The sequence below is a fragment of the Artibeus jamaicensis genome, unplaced genomic scaffold (genome assembly GCF_021234435.1).
Source record: "Artibeus jamaicensis isolate MK-2021 breed Jamaican fruit bat unplaced genomic scaffold, CSHL_Jam_final contig_2170, whole genome shotgun sequence".
Classification (NCBI taxonomy): domain Eukaryota; kingdom Metazoa; phylum Chordata; class Mammalia; order Chiroptera; family Phyllostomidae; genus Artibeus; species Artibeus jamaicensis.
The window spans coordinates 3,261,510-3,280,765 of NW_026521445.1; the positions used below are offsets into that span (position 1 = coordinate 3,261,510).

The following is a 19,256-nucleotide window of genomic DNA, read 5'->3' on the forward strand; positions in this document are numbered from 1 at the left end:
CCTGCCGTCAGTGTGCAAGTCAATGACCATTAGTAAGGCGAAGGGCTGCGCAAGCATCACTGCTGCCCTGTTTTACAACAAGCATTTCGATCGCCCGAAACATCTCCTCGTGCCGCATACAGTCAGTCCTCGGCCGTCCCCGCCTCCAGGCAACCACTGCTCTGCTCTCTGTCTCTGTACACGTGCCCTTTCTGGGTATTTCATGTAATGCAGTCACAAAGTAGCCCATCTTCTGCAGCTCTCTTTCCCTTTGCATGTTTTTGAGAGTCCCCCATATACTGCAGCAGGTATCAACAACCCATTCCTTTTCATCTCTGACTGCGCTCCCCTGTTTGACTATAACCCATTTCTTTCATCTATTCATGAGTTAATGGACATGTGCACTTTTCAGGTTGAGGCTGTAATGAACACAACTGCTGTTTACCTTTGCACACATGTCTTCGTGTGGACACGTGTTTTCCTTTCTCTTATGAACACTGATAGGAGTGGAATCGCTGAGTCATGTGGTAAGTTCAGGTTTAGCTTTGCAAGAAACAACCAAACTTTTCTGAAGTAGCCATACCATTTTATACTGCCACCAGCAATATCTGAGGGTCCCAGTTTCTCTACATCCCTTCCAATACTTCACACCGTGTACTTTTTTTTTACCATAGCCTTGCTAGGGAGTATCAGTGGGATTTTATGGTTTTAACTGGTATCCCCTAGTGACTAGGGATAGAAGCGTCTTTTCATACCCCAAGCATTTCATACAGCTTCACTGTTAAGTCTTTGCCCATTTTTATATGGAGTTGGCTGCTTACTGAGTTATAAGAGTTCTCTTACACATTCTGAACAGGAGTTCATTATCAGTTATATGATTTCAAATATTTCCTCCCAGTCTGTGGCTTGTCTTTTTGTTTTCTCACCAACGTCTTCAAGTATTAAAGTTCTAATTTTAATGAAGCCCACCTTATCAATTTTTCTTTTTGGTTATTATGTCTAATAACTCTTTTCCTAATCCAAGGTCATGAAGATTTTTCTCCTGTTTCTTTTGCAATTTTTATAGTTTTAGCTCCCATAGGTCTATGAGCTATTTTGGGTTAATTGTACATATGATATGAAGTAAGGATCTTAGTTCATTTCGGTTTTACAGGTGAATATTTGATTTTTCCAAGTACCATTTGATGACAAGACTTTTTCACCATCAAGTTATCTTGGCATCTTTATTGAAAATCAATGGACAATAATGTAGGGGTTTATTTATGAACCCTGAATTTCATTCCATTGATCTATACACTTTTCTTTGCTCTAATAACACTAATTAAGTACCAGTGGCTTTACACTGACTGTGGAAATCAGGTAGTGTGAGTCTTCCAACTCTGTTCTCTTTAAGATGATGATGGACATTCTAGGTCCCTCGCCTATTCTTGTACATTTTGGAATCAGCTAAAGGTTTCCCAATTTTGCTGATCTTTTCAAAGAACCAACTTGTAAATATCTTGATTTTTCTTTTTTTTATTTCACTGATGCCTGCTTCCTTTCTTCTGCCTGCTTAGGTTTACTTTGCTTTTTATAGTTTCGTTCTCTAGTTCCTTAAGGTACAAAGTGAGATTTTTATTTGAGGCCTTCTTTTTTGATATAGGTCTTTTAAAGCTAGAAATTTTCCTCAAAAACTGATTTAGTTGCATCCTATAAATTCTGATATATTGTGCATTTGTATTTGTTTTTAGTTCATTAAAAACATTTTCTAGCTTCTCTTGGGATTTTTTTTTCTTTGACTCATATGTTATTTAGAAGTGTGCTATTTAATTTCCAAATATTTGTGCATTTACCAGATCTCTTTCTGTCGGTGATTTCGAATTAAATTGCTATGGTCAGAGTGGGTTGTATTATTTCAGTCCTTTTAAATGATGAAACTTATTTTATGGCATATTATATACTCTGTCTTGGAGAATGTTCCACATGTATGTGACAAAAATGTATTCAGAAAACAGTGGGTAGAGAGTTCTCTACACATGTCAGTCAGAGCTGTTTGATAATGTTGTCCGAGTCTTCCCTATACCCTTGCTCATCTTCTATCGATCATCAGGATGGAGTAGTGAAGCCCCCATTTATGATTATTGGACTGCCCATTTTTGCCTTCAGTCAGACCTTGCTCATATGTTTTACAGCTGTTATTAGAACAACATTATCTATAATTGTATCTTTCTATGTATTGACCCTTTTGTCACTAAGAAACACCTGTCTTAGTCTCTAGGCAGTCTCTTATCTTGACATCTCTTTTGTCTGACATATAATACAGCCACTCCCACTCTTGCATGGCTGCTGTTTGCGCGGCTTTCTTTTCCCACCCTTCTCCTTTCAACCTATCCGTCTTTGAACTTAAACTTTATCTCTTGTACCCGGAAGATATTTGGATCTTACTTTTTTTATCCAGGTCAACAATCTCTGCCTTTTGTTTGGCACATTTAGACTTTCACACTGAACGTAATTATTGATATTGTGGGTTCGTATTTGCCATTTTGCTCCTTGTCATCTACATCTATTGTCTTTTTTGTTCCTCCCTTTCCGCTTTCTAGGCGCCAAATACGTTTTACTCTATTATTCATTCCTCTATTAATTTTATTTATTTGGTGGTTACCTTAAAAATTACAATATACCTTTTAGTTTATCATAATCTACTTCAGATTAATACTAACTTAATTCTTGTAAAATGTAGAAACTTTGCTCCACTATACCTACATTCCTTCTACCTTCTTTTGTCTATTATTGTTCTGCAAGGTCTGTCCAGAAGGTATCTAGCCATGTAATATGAAAAATACACACACCTATTGAAAAAGATACAAGAAATAAGAAACACTGTACATATGACAGTGACGCCTCAGTCCCCTTCAGAGTAGGCACCTTGGGACCTCACACGGTTCTCTCAGTTGCCATCAGTTGCCCCGTCATATTTTCCTGAATCTCACTGATGATCTGAAATCACTTCCCTTTCAAAGGCAATTTTAGTTTTAGGAAAAACCAGAAGTTGTAGGGCGCCAATCTAGTCTGGAGAGAGACCGAGTCACCTAGGTGATTTGATATTTTGCCAAAAAACTCTGTACAAGACATGTGATGCATGAGCAGGTGTATTGTCATGACGAAGCTGCCAATCACCAGTTGCCTATAGCTGCAGCCTTCTGAATGGTCCAAATAGTTTCCATGGAGGAATGTTCAAGTCTAACACAAAATGTGATGCAGATTTGTTGCTCTACTCGCTCAGTCATTTCGAATGTGATGACCACACAGTTCACATGCTCACTCAACAGCCCCCTAGTACGGGCAAGTCATCACTGCTCATGCATGTGCATTCCAGCCACTCCTCTTGGCAGCCAAAGTACATCGATGTCAGTGGAGACTGTTCTCGTCGTATTAACAGTGGCTGGACCTTTTCTGGACAGACCTCAATATATGTTGCATCCATATGCATTATAAACCCAACAGCACAGTGTTATAATTACTGCTTCATATAATCATGTGTCTTTTATAAGAAGTTTAGAAGAGAAATGAGAAAAAAATATATTGAATCTTTTGTATTAACTCTTATTTACCATTCTAGGACTCTTTGTTTCCTCCTAGAGATTCGAGGTATCTTTTCCTGTTAGCCTGAAGGACTTCCTGTATTATTTCTTGTAAGGCAGGGAATTTCTTTTTTTATTTTTGTTTGGGAAGAACTGAAAGTGACTTCCTTTCAGCACTCTGAATATGTCATTTCTCTCTTTTTTCTTTTTTTATTGAGATGTAATTTACACACAACATTGTATTAGTTTCAGGAGTACGACAATAATGATTTGATATCTGTATATATTCTCAACTGATCATCACAAGAAATGTAATCAACTGTCTTCCATTGTTTTTAATGAGAAGTCACACATTAATGTTCCCTTGTATCCAAACTGTTCTCTTTCACTGCTTGCGAAACCTCCCTCTTTGTTTCTGTCTTTCAGTAATTTGCCCACAACGTGTCTACGTACGGATCTCTTTGCACGTTCGTCCGCAGGCTCCACTGAGCTTCTTCAGTGCCTATCAGTGTTTCTCGTCACACAGCATTTTCAGCTGTTATTTCTTCCAATAGCTTCGCTGCCCCTTCCCCTCTCTCCTTTCCGTCTGGGACTCCCATCACATGTGCACTGATACATTTGATATTCTCTTACACATCTCGTAGCCCTGTGCATTTTTTCGTGTTTTTCAGATTGAGTAATTTCTGTTGTTTTATTTCAAATGCACTGAGTCTTCATCTCGAATTTGCTGTTAAAATATTCTATAAACTTGTTTCCCTTAGTGACTCCTTCATCTCAATTACTGCACTGTGAACTAAAGAACTTCTATTTGGTTCTTTTGTTAAAAATACAATTTTTAAATCCTTATTGAGAATCTTTGTTGATTCATTGTTGTCCTACTTTCCTTTAATTCTTTAAACACAGTCTCCTTCCCTTCTTTAAACATATTTATAATATCCACTTTGAAAAACCTAAAATCTGGGGACACTTTAGAGAAAACTCTTATTGACTGCTTTTAACCCTGTATATAGGTCAGACTTTTTTATTTCTGAATGTCTTATAATATTTTTCTGGAAAAGGGACATTTCAGAGAATACATTTTAGCAACTCTGAAGTCTGACTTCCCCCCGTGAAGGCTGTGAACACTGCTGTCGGATGGTTTAGCAACGTGTTTCAGGCAAAGCTGCAAACCTGCTCCCCACCCCGCCCCCCGCACTGTAATAAGCAGCTGTTGATAGCTCTGCTCATACTTTTTCTTGTTTCTGTTTTTGACCTTGGCTTCCTAGGGGTCATCCCTGTGTCTGCATGGCTTAGTGGCCAACCAGCGATTGAAAAGAGGCTGCATTCAAACGTGACAACGGAGGCAAGGATATACAATGGTGTAAATATACTCTCTTCAATAAGTGCATTGAGAAAACTGGACAGATACATGCAGCATAACAAAATCAGGCCACTTTCTTACACCATATACAAAAATAAACTCAAAATGGATTAAAGACTTAAATGTAAAACCTGACACCATAAAATTCCTGGAAGAAAACATAGGCAATAAACTCTTTGAAATTGCTTTTAGCAACATCTTTTGGCATAAGTCACCTCGGCCAAGGGCAACAAAAGAAAAAAAATAAATAGGACTACATCAAACTAATAATTTTTTGCACAGTGAAGGAAAGCATCAACAAAATGAAAAGCTACTAAATGGGAGAAGATATTTCAAATGATACATCCAATACAGAGTTATATATAAAATATAGAAGAAATTCATACAACTTAACCCCCCCCAAAAAAACCCCAAACAATCCTGAAAAAACAGGCAGAGGACCTAAACAGACATTTATCCAAAGAGGACATAGGGATGCCCACAGCCCTATGCAAAGGTGGTCAACATCACCAATCATCAGAGATGCAAATCAAAACCACAATGAGATACCGCCTCTCACCTGTCGGAGTGGCTGTCATCAAAAAATCAACAAGTAACAAATGCAGACAAAGATGTGGAAAAAAGGGACCCCTGTACACTGTTGATGGGCTTGTAAACTGGTACAGCAACTATGGAAAACAGTATGGAGACTGCTTAGAAAAATTAAAAGCACAGCTGCCATACAGCCCAGCAATTCCACTTCCAGTACCTATCCCGAGAAAACAAAAACATGAATTCAAAGACACACGCACCCTCACATCCACTGCAGCATCACGTACAAGAGCCAAGATAGGGAAGGAGCCACGGTATCCATCATCAATTGATGAATGGATAAAGAAAATGTGGTATATATACACATAGAATAAAATATTATTCAGCAACCAAAACGAATGAAATTTTAACATTCCAACAACATGGATGGACACAGAGTATTAAGCTAAGTGAACGCAATTGGACAAAGAAAGGCCAATACTGTGTGATTTTACTTACATGTGGAATCCAGAAACACTCAACAGAAACCTACCCATAGATGTAGAGAACATGATGACGGTTACCAAAGGAAGGGGAGAGGGAACATGGAGGAAAAAAAGTAGCGTGGCCACTAAAGCTTCCATCCTCTGCCAATGGGAACACATTCAAAATTCAGGCCACATTCAAGTCAGTCCTGGTTCTCACTTTTCACAGGGCTTCTCCCTGCTCCTGCACCTGTGCCCACAACCTGGCGGGGGGTGGGGGGCCTGTGGCCCGCCCCAGTCCGGCAGAACCCTCACACCTGACTCAGCAGGGAAAAGACAGTGGGCACAGCCCCGGGCAAGTGTGCCAGAGAGTGCCGCTGTTCTTTCCCAAAGTTCCACTGTTTTTCAAGCATAAACACTTTTCAGATTTCTGTATTTCTCTGATCAATTTCCAGGAGACTGAGATGGTTGTTTTTGCCAATTCTATCTAAGTTTATACTGTCCTTTTCGAGGAAAGAATTTGCCAACTTCCTCATCCACCATTGAAACCTCAAAGTATTTCCATAGCAAGTACTTTTTTCACAAAATTTAGCCAACTGTAACTAAAATATTTAAACAATTTCCTTACATTAATGATTCTGTACATACAGAAAATCCCGCTATTCAGATTTAAACCCAACTTCTACTTCTTCTTTTTCCTTTATTTCTATTTTTCTCCCATTCATGCTTCATTCATTCCATTATTTGTGTGAAAAGTATCGACTGACTTCCTACTCCACGCCAGGCCACTGCTTTCCTGAGCCCCTTTCTTCATATCATCATCAGCTGCCTCACCCTGACATTGGCAACCCTGCGATTCAACTGCACGCCTCACCACGTTACAGATCACTGCATGTCATGAACCCTCGACACTGTCCCGTCAACAAGAATAACGAAAACATCTGTGTGGCGCTCACTGTGTGCTAGGCATTACTCTAAGTGCTTCATGTAGGTTGATTCATTTAACTCACAATTCTATGAATATCTACCATTACTTTCTCTGTTTCAGAGATGAGAAAACAGAGACCCAGGGAAGCATGAAGTAGCAAGGACAAGACTTGAGTTCAGGTGCTACGGCTCCAGAATCCATACTCTCAACGCTGTTACAGCATCTCCCGGGTGTGTGTGTGATCAGCACACATCAAGAATGCAGTGCTTCACCCTGATGTGACCAAGCCCACGAAGGCAGTGAGGCTTGCACTTCAAACACCGGTGCTCACAGTCTTTTAACTTGAAATTACTGTACCTAGCCCTGGCTGGTGGCTCAGTGGATTGAGTCTGGGCCTGTGAACCAAAGGGTCACTGGTTCGACTCCCAGTCAGGGCACATGCCTCGGTTGCGTGCCAGGACCCCCAGGAGGGGGCGTGCAAGAGGCAACCACACATTGATGTTTCTCTCCCTTTCTCTCTCCCTTCCCTTCTCTCTAAAAGTAAATAAAATCTTAAAAAAAAAAAAAAAAAAGAAATTACTGTACCTAGCACTCAAAATGACTCCTGTTATTAAATCTAACTCCTCTAAGAAATACCGACTTATCAGTTGCTAAAGTGTTAGGAGAAAAGCTATTATAAAACAAAATAAGAGTAACCTAAATGTATCAAACCCATTTTCAAAATCAGGTAATTCATGTCTACTGACTGAAATGTGGAGGGTATCAGAAACTCTAATATAAATTTGAAATGTCAAATATTGGTAAGAATTCACTATAATTATAGTATATTTTTTACAATTTCAGGAAACACATAAGTTCTTTCTTCTTTGTTACAATGGGCTTCTCCTCCACCATTCTATCTAAAACATGACCTCATTATAAAATTCTAATAGAAGTTCACGTTTTCATTTTACTAAAAGTCAATTCACTTAGTTCATGGACTCTTCTATACATTTGCAAGAACAAATCTGTAGGCCAAGTATGACTGTTTCTCTCGTGACCATCTTGCTTATTCCACCACTTTAATTACTACACCAGGCTTCAAGAGAGAGCACGCGAAGATTCCACTGCTTAATAGAACGTGTCAACCAGGGGCAAATCCAGGACGGTCACTGCCAACCTCCTCGTTCCTGAAGAAGAGGCAATAAAGCTGAGCGATAAAGACACAGAAATTTGTTTTGAAGGGTTTTTCCCTCATATAATGATCTTTCAACGGACAGAGCAACTATGTCATAATTAACTAAACGTACACCGTGAAGTACAAACACATATGCTCCGAGGCTTTGTAAAATGTAAGGAGCTGTTTTAAAAACTGCATTTAAAACGCAACTATGTTTCCTTCGGTACCAGTCCCTTGACTGAGACGACTGAACCATGGGAGCAGGGCTTTCTGAAACCTGGAAACAGCAAGGAGCAGACAGGCTGAAGGGGAAATCTCCCCAAAGCAGAGTAATTATTTCCAAATAAATCATTTTGTGATTTTCTTTGAATGACCTCTATGACCTGTGAGGTAGTGGAAGAGGAAAGTAAAGTGACAAATTGCTAATTGCGCCAAGAGACCCCTTTTCCCTTTCCTGACGATGCTTCCGCAACATGAGTGGCAGTTTCCTTAGAGGCCAATGGCAGAATGCTGAGCTGCTACTACATGCGCTTTAAGTATCTATATTTGGGGATTTAACACACCTTAAGCCTAGACTCCTTTACTGCATAATTCTAATAAAGACGGGAGCAGCAGACCTTTATCAATTAATACAAAGAATTCTATTCGCGTCATTATACAGGGTGGGGCAAAAGTAGGTTAACAGTTGTGAGTACAAGAAACAGTTTATTCTTATATTATTTATTATTATTTTCCATATAAACATGTTGACCTACTTTTGCCCCACTCTGTATGACACTGACTACTTCTTTAAGGAAGAGAAACAACAAAAAAAAATAGCAGTTGCTATCCTTCCTGAGGTTATTTACCAACAAAAATTTTTTCAATTTACCTTTTTTGTGCCACAACAAATGGGATGAAATCAAGTGAGTAGCTGTCCTTTTCCCCATTCGAATGAAATGTTTTCTATGTCTCCCCGTTATCTCCTACCCCTTTTGCAAAGGGCTCGGGTATTCTCACTCCAGAATTTCCACCCCAATTACACTGCTTTATATTTTCAGAATGTTTGTGAAGTGCAATTCTGATCCGTTCACTCTTCTGCACAAAAACTCCACATTTTCGTTCCTGAGTTAAACATTATCACTCACCCTGGGGTTCATGAAAGTAGAACCCCACGACAGAATCCCAACTTCTCTTTCCACGTTCATCTGCTACCATTATTCATCCCTATACTTATCCTTCCACTCTAGACAAACCGAACTTCTGATTTCCCAAATTGCATCCTTTAGATTTCATCCTTTGTTGAAGCTGATCGTTCCATGCAGCTATTCCTCCCACATCCGTCCCTGTTGTGCCGAAAGTCAGTCTAAGGCTCCACAAAAATAACACCCACCACACAAAAACCTTCCCAACGCTACCACGGCCTCCACAGTAACCCCTCCTTAACTTCACTTGCCAAAGTTTTCTTCAAACCCAGGCGACAGCCTTCGCCACGCCCATCTGCGACACACTGATCTCCGTCTCACCTGTACAGCGTACAGCCCAGGCCGTGCGTGTCTGTGAATGGAACCACAATCGCTCTTCAACAGGACACTAGGTATTTCGTCTTCTTAATGTATTAACCCCTCACTTTTTAAAAAGTTTTGTTTTCCCTGATCAAAAAAACATTCATGTTTCTCTAAACAAAAATTTCAGTTCTTGACCTTGTGCAAATAGCCTTTCCCATTACAGTTTTAATGAAAGTGTACGGATCCCGGGCCTGACAGTGACTGCCACAGCGCTGCCACCCTTGGGTGTGCTCACCAAATCCAGTGTTCAGACCAGAGGGGCATTTTCAATGCAGGGAATCGGTGTAAGAAGCTCACTGCAGTTTCAGGCCTATGCCTGGGAAAAGCAATACTGAAATCTCATGCCTACACAAATATGCAAAATTAACTAAACATTAGCCTGAATTAAAAAAAATTAATACCAATAAGCTTTACCTGCTCTCTCGAACCTCACCAATACTTAGATAACAGCAGAAATCTAAAGATATACAGTATTAGTTCTGAATTTGTAACTAGTAATGGATCTTTCCTGCCCAAAACTAATTTCTTGCAGGTTTTGGAGCTGCAGGCTCTACTAACTTGCATGGCGGACACACTTGGCCAATAGGTCAATCATGTTACCTGCTGAATGAGTGAGCGAGCCTCTTCAGAGACACATTCCGGCATGTTCAAAGTAGTGTGAGTGGTTATTCCTGCCGGATGGCACTCGACCAGCGTCTGAAACAGTCAGTCAGGCACACTGCTTATCCCAGGACATAAGGCCAGCGCACACAGAGAAAGCGACCATGATTTACCAGAGCTGTGGTGTTCAACAGTGCTGCCCAGGCAGTTTAGGACGAGGGTGCTAAAGCTATAAAACCTCCGACTGGATGGAAAGCAATCAGCAAAATCACATCAGAAGCTGATGCTACCAGCCCTTTTCCCTTAGTTACAAAAAAAATAGCTCATAAGTAGGAGAGCTTAGATTACATATGAAAATTAAAAGGGCCCGTAGGCCGGTGTGGCCCAGGAGTTTGGGCACCACCCTGCAAACTGAAACGCCAGATCAAACCCTGACCAGTTGGATTCCCGGTCAGGGCCTGGGCCTGGGCCTGGGCTGCGGGGTTTGGTCTCCGGTTGGAGCAGCTACAAAAGGCAGCCAATCAATGTTTCTCTCTCACATCGATGTTTCTCTCCCTCTCTTTATCCTTCCCTGCCTCTCTCTCTAAAATCAATAAAGATAAAAATGTAAAGAAAACTAAAAAGGGGCTTTAGATATCACTAAAATTTGTAATGTATTAATAATCTTCAAATATTAGAATCTGTTAATAATGATACATTATGTCTATATAGCACATTATGGTATAACCGCATGTATAGGTGAATTGTAAATTCTACAACTATCTTGGGAATTCAGTCTTATGTACATATTTAAGGTACGTGATGACTTATAAAAATATGACTGCTCATTTCCTGTTTTCTTCCCAAGAGGCAGTCTGTACAGTGCTCTATGAAAGTCAATTAACCTCAAGTGTCTTTCTTAAAATTTACTGATAAGTTTAAATTCAGTCCTTAAACTAGCACACAGGAAAAATTTACAGTATTGAGGAAAAGGATGTTACTTTTCATAGCTATATTAATTTTCTAAAATGAGAATTCCCTCTTGACTCCAGACGAGATGCTTAAAATTCACCCAGAGAACTCTAATACATCCTGGCATGTACCGTACAGACAGAACTCTGTTCCAACTGAATCATAAAAAATGAAGAGAAAATATGTGTAGTCTTCTACCCTACTGTGTGCTAACACTGTGACATAACAGAATTTTACCATCAATTTATTCAGTGTAGTACAACTCTATTTTTGTAAAAAAAAAAAAATCTGGGATCTTGATAAACGTATTTCTCAGAGGTTTTCTTACCGAGTCCCTGATCTAAAAACTAAAGGCAGAAGCTAAACATTCTCAGCTCGAAATCAAGGGAGCAGCTGGTGAAGCTTATTAAGTGTCCGGGTCACTGCTTACCTTGCCAGTGAGAAGTTCAAAGAGGACGGCACCCAGACTCCACCAATCGCAGGCTTCGGTTTCTTCAGTGATTGCTCCAACCTCTACATATACCAAAAAAGGTTGCCATTAAAATTCCGAAGGTCAATTAAACTTCTGAAATTAACATGTATAAGCAAGGTGACCTTTTTAATGCTGAGAGAGCACATACTAAATACTACTGGGCTTTCAAAATTCCTGAAAGTTACTTCTCCCTTTGGTCACCTACTGTGGTTGCATTTTTTTTTCTGACACAGTCATATATTAAACCGAGACGTTTGTTCTTTGGTTGATAGAGGGACACCTTCAAGATGCTATACTTAAAAGTTACATGAATCTACTAGATTAGCATTTTGCTTAATTTTTCAAATTTGAGACAGTATAGCCAACTCTGCCTCAGAGGTCATGTCTTGTTTTAACATAAAAACCCTAGGTTCAGAAGAAACTGCAAAAATTGTTTAAACCAGTATTAATTATCCTTGTGCAGATTAGAAACCAGAGAGGTGAAATGCCCTGTCCGATGTCACATAATAGATCAGTAGGAGAACTCAGACCTAGCTCACAGTATCATCCCTCCCCCACATAACCAATTGATTTCAACTACAGAGGGAGCGGGTGCAATGCAAATTTACCCATTTTGTTATTACAAGTACAGAGATGTGTTGTCTTAAGTCACCACTGAAACTACTGGCTAAGATAAGGGATTGTAGAGTGTCTACGAATTACAATTTTATCTGTGTTACCTCTATCTTGGCAGCACAGGTGCCTTAAATGTGAGTTTGCAGGAATCCACTTTTAAGTTTCTCCACAAATCAGCAAAAACTCCTCACTTCACCACTTCTGAGGCGTTTAGTCCTTAAGTCATGTTTGACATATTCTTGTCCTTTCCTAATGGCATTCAATTAATCACTAAGCCTTATCAATATCTGCCCGTTTGTATTCGAATGACAAAACACACTCATTGGTGGTCTGCAGGTAACCCACAACTCATACCAATGATCTTCTAAAGCCTTGGGGTAGAAAGAAAAAGATCAATACTAGAAACAATACAATGGCAATAAATACATATCTATCAACAACTGAATCTAAAAAACACACTAAGCAAACAAGAAGAACAGAGACAGAATCATGGACACAGAGAGTGGTCTGATGGTTGGCAGGTAGTGAGGGCAAGTGGGTGAAGAGGTGAGGGGACTGAGAAGTCCTCACAAACAGGCCATCACAGAGTAGCCACGGGGCCGCACAGTACAGTACAGGAAATGCAGTAGCCAAAGAACTTACTTACAGTCATGAGCCACGGACTGGAACAAAGGGGTGGGGACTGCCTGAGGGGGTGGGGGTGTTGGGGGGAGGGGGGAAAAGATAGAAAACTGGGACAACTGCAACAGTAAAATCAATAAAATATAATTTAAAAAACAAAAGTAAATAAATAAACGTGCGTACTTATATAAAGAAGAAAAAGGAAGAAGAAAGTAATAACTGGAAGTGGTGCTCAGGCACCCAGTCTTTCAACTGATACTTAGTAAATCTGTGTGTGGGAGAACCATAAAACTTACAAAATAGCTCAAGCTTTAAGTCTTGAAACTAAGATCAGAGAAAGAAAAAAGAGCCACTCCTGTGTAAGACACTGCACGCAGCCCACTTCGGCAGCCTTCGTCCTTACGCCTGCACCCTCACTCTCCTCCCGGGTTTCCTGACTTACACAGACCTACGCCCTTCACGCCAGCCCCTCCCCAGCCTCCCACCCCCTTCTCCCACAGAGCTTCACGCCAGGCCACACCCTCCCTTCTCTAACTAGCTGCTCTCACACATCTATTGTGTGCACAACCAAGTCCCCTAATCCTCCTAGATCCACTGGCATTTATGAAACTGCAGCTCATTTTAAAAACTGAGAACTCTAACAGTGGAGACTTAATGATATACAGCGGCACTCCCTATGATGGAATACTTCTACATAATCATTTAAGATGATGTCTTCATGCAAAGTGTCAAGTGTCTAAGTCAACATCTGGTTATATTAAATTAAAAAACAAAAACAAGCTCTAAAACATCAGAATTCTATTTTAAAATTGCACATTTACACAAAAGACTGGTGAGACAATATGACAAAATGATTTAGCGATTTGCCTCTGGGGTAGTGATATATTTATTTTCATTCCATACTTATTAACCAGCGTGAATATCTAAATGGCACAATGTGAAATGTGCAAAAAGATGACATGAAAACACTGAGGCTTGTCGGGGCGGGGCAGGCAGCTCTACCCTTCCCTGGAGGCTGCTCACCCACAGCCTGACTGTCAGTCCACATCGCGGGAAGCACAGACGAGCAGTCCAGCGTTCTGGACTCAGAGTCTCGAGGAATCACTCGTATCATCCACAACGTGTGGGCTTAGATCTGAGATCAGTGACCTCCTAAAACAGTGATTCTCTTGAAGGGCAATTCCCTCCTGGTTTCTCATCAAAGTGCTCAGGGTGCGCTCCCAGATTCAAGCCCACTGCTTCCACACCCACCCCATCTGCCTGCAGAGAACCGCCATCTCCTTCAAGTGTGCTCTACAAGCCCGGAAAGGGTGTATGTCCTTAGAAACTTGACAAAAGTGAAAGGAATGTACCGTGCTCATCAAACACAGCTTTCTGCACGTTTCCTCCCAGTTTTAATAGTCAGCATATCCCTTTTCTACTCAAAATTCTGATATGGCCTCTCACTGACCAGTAATTAACATTCAACTGTCCAGCTTAGTCGGGCGTGCGTACAATCGGGCCTCCACTATGAGGTCTCAACCCAGGAGTCGTTCAACCAGCACGCGTACGCGGCTCAGACTAGGCCACTCTTCATCCACAGAACCCCACGTGCTGGCCACACTGCTGAACAGTGCAACACTAATGCCGCTTTTCCTGCTGGCATAGCTGATGGTTATATCTTTCACTATGTTGCTGCTCAAGAATTTAAGTGATTCCATTTTCTTTAATCCTACAGCAAGTAGTACACGTTCCATAGTTTTATAATAAAGGTGACCCCTGTTCACAAGTCGAGACCTAACGTTATTGGTCAGCCATCTGTTCTGAGCAGGACGCCACCAAGTCCACCTTTCCATGGATGGTCTGTTGCTTGGCTCATAGTAGGCACACAACACAATGATGATAATTGCAACAAAATAGCAGCTAACACTTGCCGACTGCCTACCATGTGAAAGGAACTGCGTCTAATATTTTACATGCATTATTTAAAATCTCCAAGCAAACTGTGGAGAATGTATTTGGGTCGGGTGACTTTGGAGAAGAACTCATGTAGTAATTGAGTGTCCTGGGAAAAGAGGAACCTCAGACCCAATCAAAAGTTGAGAAAATTAGTAAGATGGTTGTATAGCGTCTAACAACAGGTGCTGGAGCTCTGGACTAAAGCCCTACGCTGAGCCTCTGCTCAGAAAGCTTTCCTGTCAGAACAGAGCAGAGGGTCACTGAGGTAAGTTTGTCTAATGCAAACCATTTATAAAGGCTCCTTTTAAACTCAGCCAAAGGTCCAAGTGCCAGCACCAGTGTAGCCTAGACCATCGAAAGTTACATATTTACGCCAGTTACCCACATCACTGCTGGTACGCTCCCCTGGTGGGGGGGGGGATGAAATGTGTCACCATCTGTGTGCATGTTGTGGGGGGGGTCCCTGAAACTACCAAATAAGCACAGTACATCTTCCTGAGCATAAAGATTTTTATACGTGTGAAAGGGGGTGGGTATTGTTTCACTATTAAAAGAAACACTGATCTATTATGGAAGAGAGTATAAAATTTGCATGGATTGCGAGATAAAAGGCTTCAAAGTAACTTCAGGATCATATTTCCCTGGTCCCCCGGCACTCACTGCACATCACCTCTGCAGGCAGAAGGACTTGAGCAGGAAAGTTTGAGAGGAACTTGATGAGACCGACAAGATGTATTCCTTTATTGGTTTCTGTGGACTTGTTCAGCGAAGGAGTCTAAGAACTAGTTTCGCTGGTTCTACGCTCCTGTGAAATCCCTGCAATGTTCTGCCCAAGTCCTTAACGAGTAGATAATGATCAAAGGTGAAGTGCCACAGCGTGTGATGAGTCCCAATCCGAATATCCCCCAACATTTTAATATTATTACAAACTAGCCCCTAATCTAATACTCAGATTGAAACTGTAAAGCTTTACTCTGAAATTGCACCGCCAAAAAGAAGCCTGAGGTCACATGACTGTCAAAAACCCAAGGACTTGAACTAAACGGGTGGGGGGAGGTGTGCAGGGCAGAGGGGAGGAAATGGGACAACTGTAATAGCATAATCAATACAATGAAAGAAAGAGAGAAAGAACGAAAGAAAGAGAGAGAGAGAAAGAAAGAAAAACTCTGAAACTGCTTCACTTGCAAAACCTACAAAATACTTAAGCATAAACCAAGAGTACTACTGATTTACACAGGGTCCGGCAGAAGTGAGGCCTGCTTGAGTGTGGTTGGCAGGGTGTAATAATTTATCATTTTAATTAGAGCATTTCACCAAAAAAGTCACACAGTGTGATATCGTTATATTACAGAATTACATGCTTATGATGGTGTCCTAAAAGAGGGGCGCTATTTGTGCCAGTCCCTGTCTCCACAAAGCTACGTGACAGCTACTACAAACACCAGCTGACTGGTCAGGCACATGGGCCACACTTCAAAAGCAGAAAACTTAAATACCAAATAAATGTGTGAGGCTATTTTAAACAAGGTAGAGCTGAGAAATCTCTTTAAACTCCTACCTTAAGTGTTTTTAATCTCTGAAAAATAAAAGCAGAAATGCGTTTTAAAGGATCGATTCTACCCCCGTTTTGTCACTTCTCCAACTATTTTTCCTACAAAACCCGACACGTCAAGCTTCCGAGCCCGTCCCAGCTACCCACTGCATGCTGCACTCGCCTTCCCAGCGCGGCAGAACCGCAGCCTCACTCCACAAGTGCAGCGGGACGGCGGGCATCAAGCACAGTGATCAGGAGGGAAAATAAACTACTCCCTAAGAAAACAAACACATTCTCACTGTATCCCCACACAAAAAAAGACATTCTCTTGCTGAGTCAAAGACACGCATGGACAGGGCTCCAGTCTTGCTTCTGTCCGAGCCTGGCTGGGGAGGTCACCAGGCTGCCCTGAAAATGAGGACAGCCAGAGCCCTGGCCATCCCTCCTACCTGTAAGCTTTATGATCCTGAAAGCATCTTCAAAAGCACTCATGAGCCTTTCTCATAACTTTTTCTACCTCCATTCACCTAAGATGCCCAGGGAGTGGGATTATGCCGAAACGAGCCAGCATCCCTCGGATCTTCCGTCCTCTCATTTCTAGACTGAGCCACTCTGCCCTTGTCCTCAGGAACCTGGTGGCAAGTGAAAGGAATCAGTGTCACTGCCTCTAACTGTTACCACCTTTCAATGTGATGGAGACAGACATGGCTCCCGCTTAGATTCTGAATCATCCAGAATTTTTTAAGGACATCAAGTATGTGGGAACAGCTTAGTAAAATTCTGGAACTCTCACTTGGGCACCATCAAGTCTCAGATTCTGACACAATGAACAATCTTACCGAGTCACACTGATGGTTCAAACTACCTCATTTCACACATGAATAAACGAGCTCACATAACAATAAGGATATCACAACGTAAAATGTACTTGGCCTCCACAGGCTTAACTCCTGTTTAACACCTCACAGAACACTCTTCAACAAGCCAGGACAGTTCTCAGAAAAACAGCGCTACCTTGGTAACCCATACTGTCACTGGGCTTATTGAAACATAGTATAATAGAGTTGGACAGTCCTTACGATATCAGAGTTTACTAAGTCTCCCCACAAAGCCAAAAATAATAATGTCACCTGACCCCAAAGCTGTAACTATAAAGCCTCACTCCTGAAACGTAAAGGAGTATAAAAAGAGGTAGCTTGGACTCGGGAAACCAGAAAATGTCTACATCTGTATGAGAAGTGAGGGAAAAAAAACCCCCAAAATATCCACCCAGACCCAAGGAAGCTGGAAGGACACTGGACAGACCACCTGATCTCAGCATCACTGAAGGGACCTGTCTGCCTGCCTTGCAGGGCTATACAGGTCCAATTGTTTCCTATACAATTGAAGCCACATATGTGTGACAAAGATGTGACTCCAAAATAACCAAACATAATGCTAATGCTATGCTGAAAATTTTACAGAAAATGTAAAGAGCTAGAAAATACATCTCAAACTCAAGCTTTAAATGAAGAACAACCTTTCTACAAAGGTTCATAAAGAAGAATCTTCTTGCACCTGGTTGGTGTGGCTCAGTGGATTGACCACCGGCCTGTGAATCAAAGGATTGCTGGTTCGATTCCCAGTCAGGGCACATGCCTGGGAGTCAAGCCAGGTTCTCAGTGGGGGACACGTGAGAGGCAACCACACATTGATGCTTCCCTCCCTCTCTTTGTCCTTCCTTCCTCCTCTGTCTAAAAATGAATACATAAAATCTTTAAAAAAATCACCACCTTTCATTTCAAGCAATTGTAGTGCCCTCAGCACCCCAAACTCAGAACTTACATTACTGTTAAAATGCATGATAAGTAAGGGAATCTGATATTACTCAGGTAGCTCCTGATGGATTTGTTGAGACACAGCTTCAAACTGGCGATGTCACCTGATTCTGTTCCCCACTCAGGACATCTCGTCCTTCCACTTACCTCTATCAATGTTAACACTGTAGCTGCCCACACCCATTCCAGAAACCACAGCCTCCACCTGGCAGTGTGTTCTATTGTTGCTACCCTCCTTCCAGGACCTGGCAGGAAATATACCGCAGGAAATTTTTCCCGCGCAAGAAATATACCTGGCAGGAAATTTTCAGACTATAAGATGCTTCCATCCCCCAAATTGGGAGGAATAATGGGTGTTAATGCTGCTGTTGGAGTTCTGTTTACATTTACATTGGTGAAAATTTATGTTATTAAATACTTTACCACATTTTTTGCTTCAAAAATTTTTTTCCTATTTTCCTCTAAAACTTAGGTCCATCTTATAGTCCAAAAATACAGTAGGAAGTTCTGAATTTCTTAGATAAGAATTTCATTTATTAAAAAATTATCTTTCAATTTAGGACAAGTATTTAAATATGTTTCCTAAACTCTTTTCCTTAACTATACTTTTCTTAATAAAGAGAATCTTAAAAGCCTTATTTCTTTTCACTCTCAAAATAACAGTAACTGTGGAATTGTTATTAAGCAGTCATATAAATCCCAATGAAAAAGCAATTGTTGCAAATAAGCATTTATGTAATAGTCAATTTAAGCCAACAGTTAGATGGTGGAAGACTTTGTCACATAAATGACATAGCACTCTATCCAAATAGCAAAATGACAGAACAAGTTTAAAGGCACAGACCTATGTAATACGTTAAAGTGTAATACATTAAATCAGTAGTAAGCATATTTAGGGGAAGAAGAGTAAATACATTTTTCTAATGCCACAGAACTTTTTTCCAAATTAATTTTTGAAAAGTTTTTTCAAAAGTAATTTATTTTCATTTTTGAAAATTCACCTTGAGAATCCCAACTCTCGCCCTGACCGGTGTGGCTCAGCAGGTGGGGCACCATTCCACAAGGTGAAGGGTCACCCACCCGGCTCCAGGCGGAGCTCCTGCCAGGGTTGCCAGCCCCGTCCCGGGGCAGCAGGGCACGTGCAAGAGGCGACCGACTGACGTTTCTCACATCGGTGTTT

At 41.1% G+C, this 19,256-nt stretch overlaps 1 protein-coding gene across 5 annotated transcripts in view; it reads right to left on the reverse strand.

Moving 5' to 3' along the window:
* The window catches only part of RPS6KC1 (ribosomal protein S6 kinase C1), a 171,236-nt gene that overhangs the window by 13,575 nt on the left and 138,405 nt on the right, over window positions 1-19,256 (reverse strand). For 4 of the 5 annotated variants that reach the window (XR_008390242.1, XM_053658206.1, XM_037164330.2 and 1 more), the window contains 2 exons: window positions 11,510-11,592; window positions 10,129-10,224 (listed from right to left, as the gene is read on the reverse strand). Coding sequence is in view for 4 of the 5 variants with exons in the window: in XM_053658206.1 (XP_053514181.1) it covers window positions 10,129-10,224; window positions 11,510-11,592 (179 nt within the window). In the remaining variant the exon portion in view is untranslated. The remainder of the gene's footprint in view (window positions 1-10,128; window positions 10,225-11,509; window positions 11,593-19,256) is intronic. The other variant, XM_037164331.2, reaches the window with a different exon arrangement.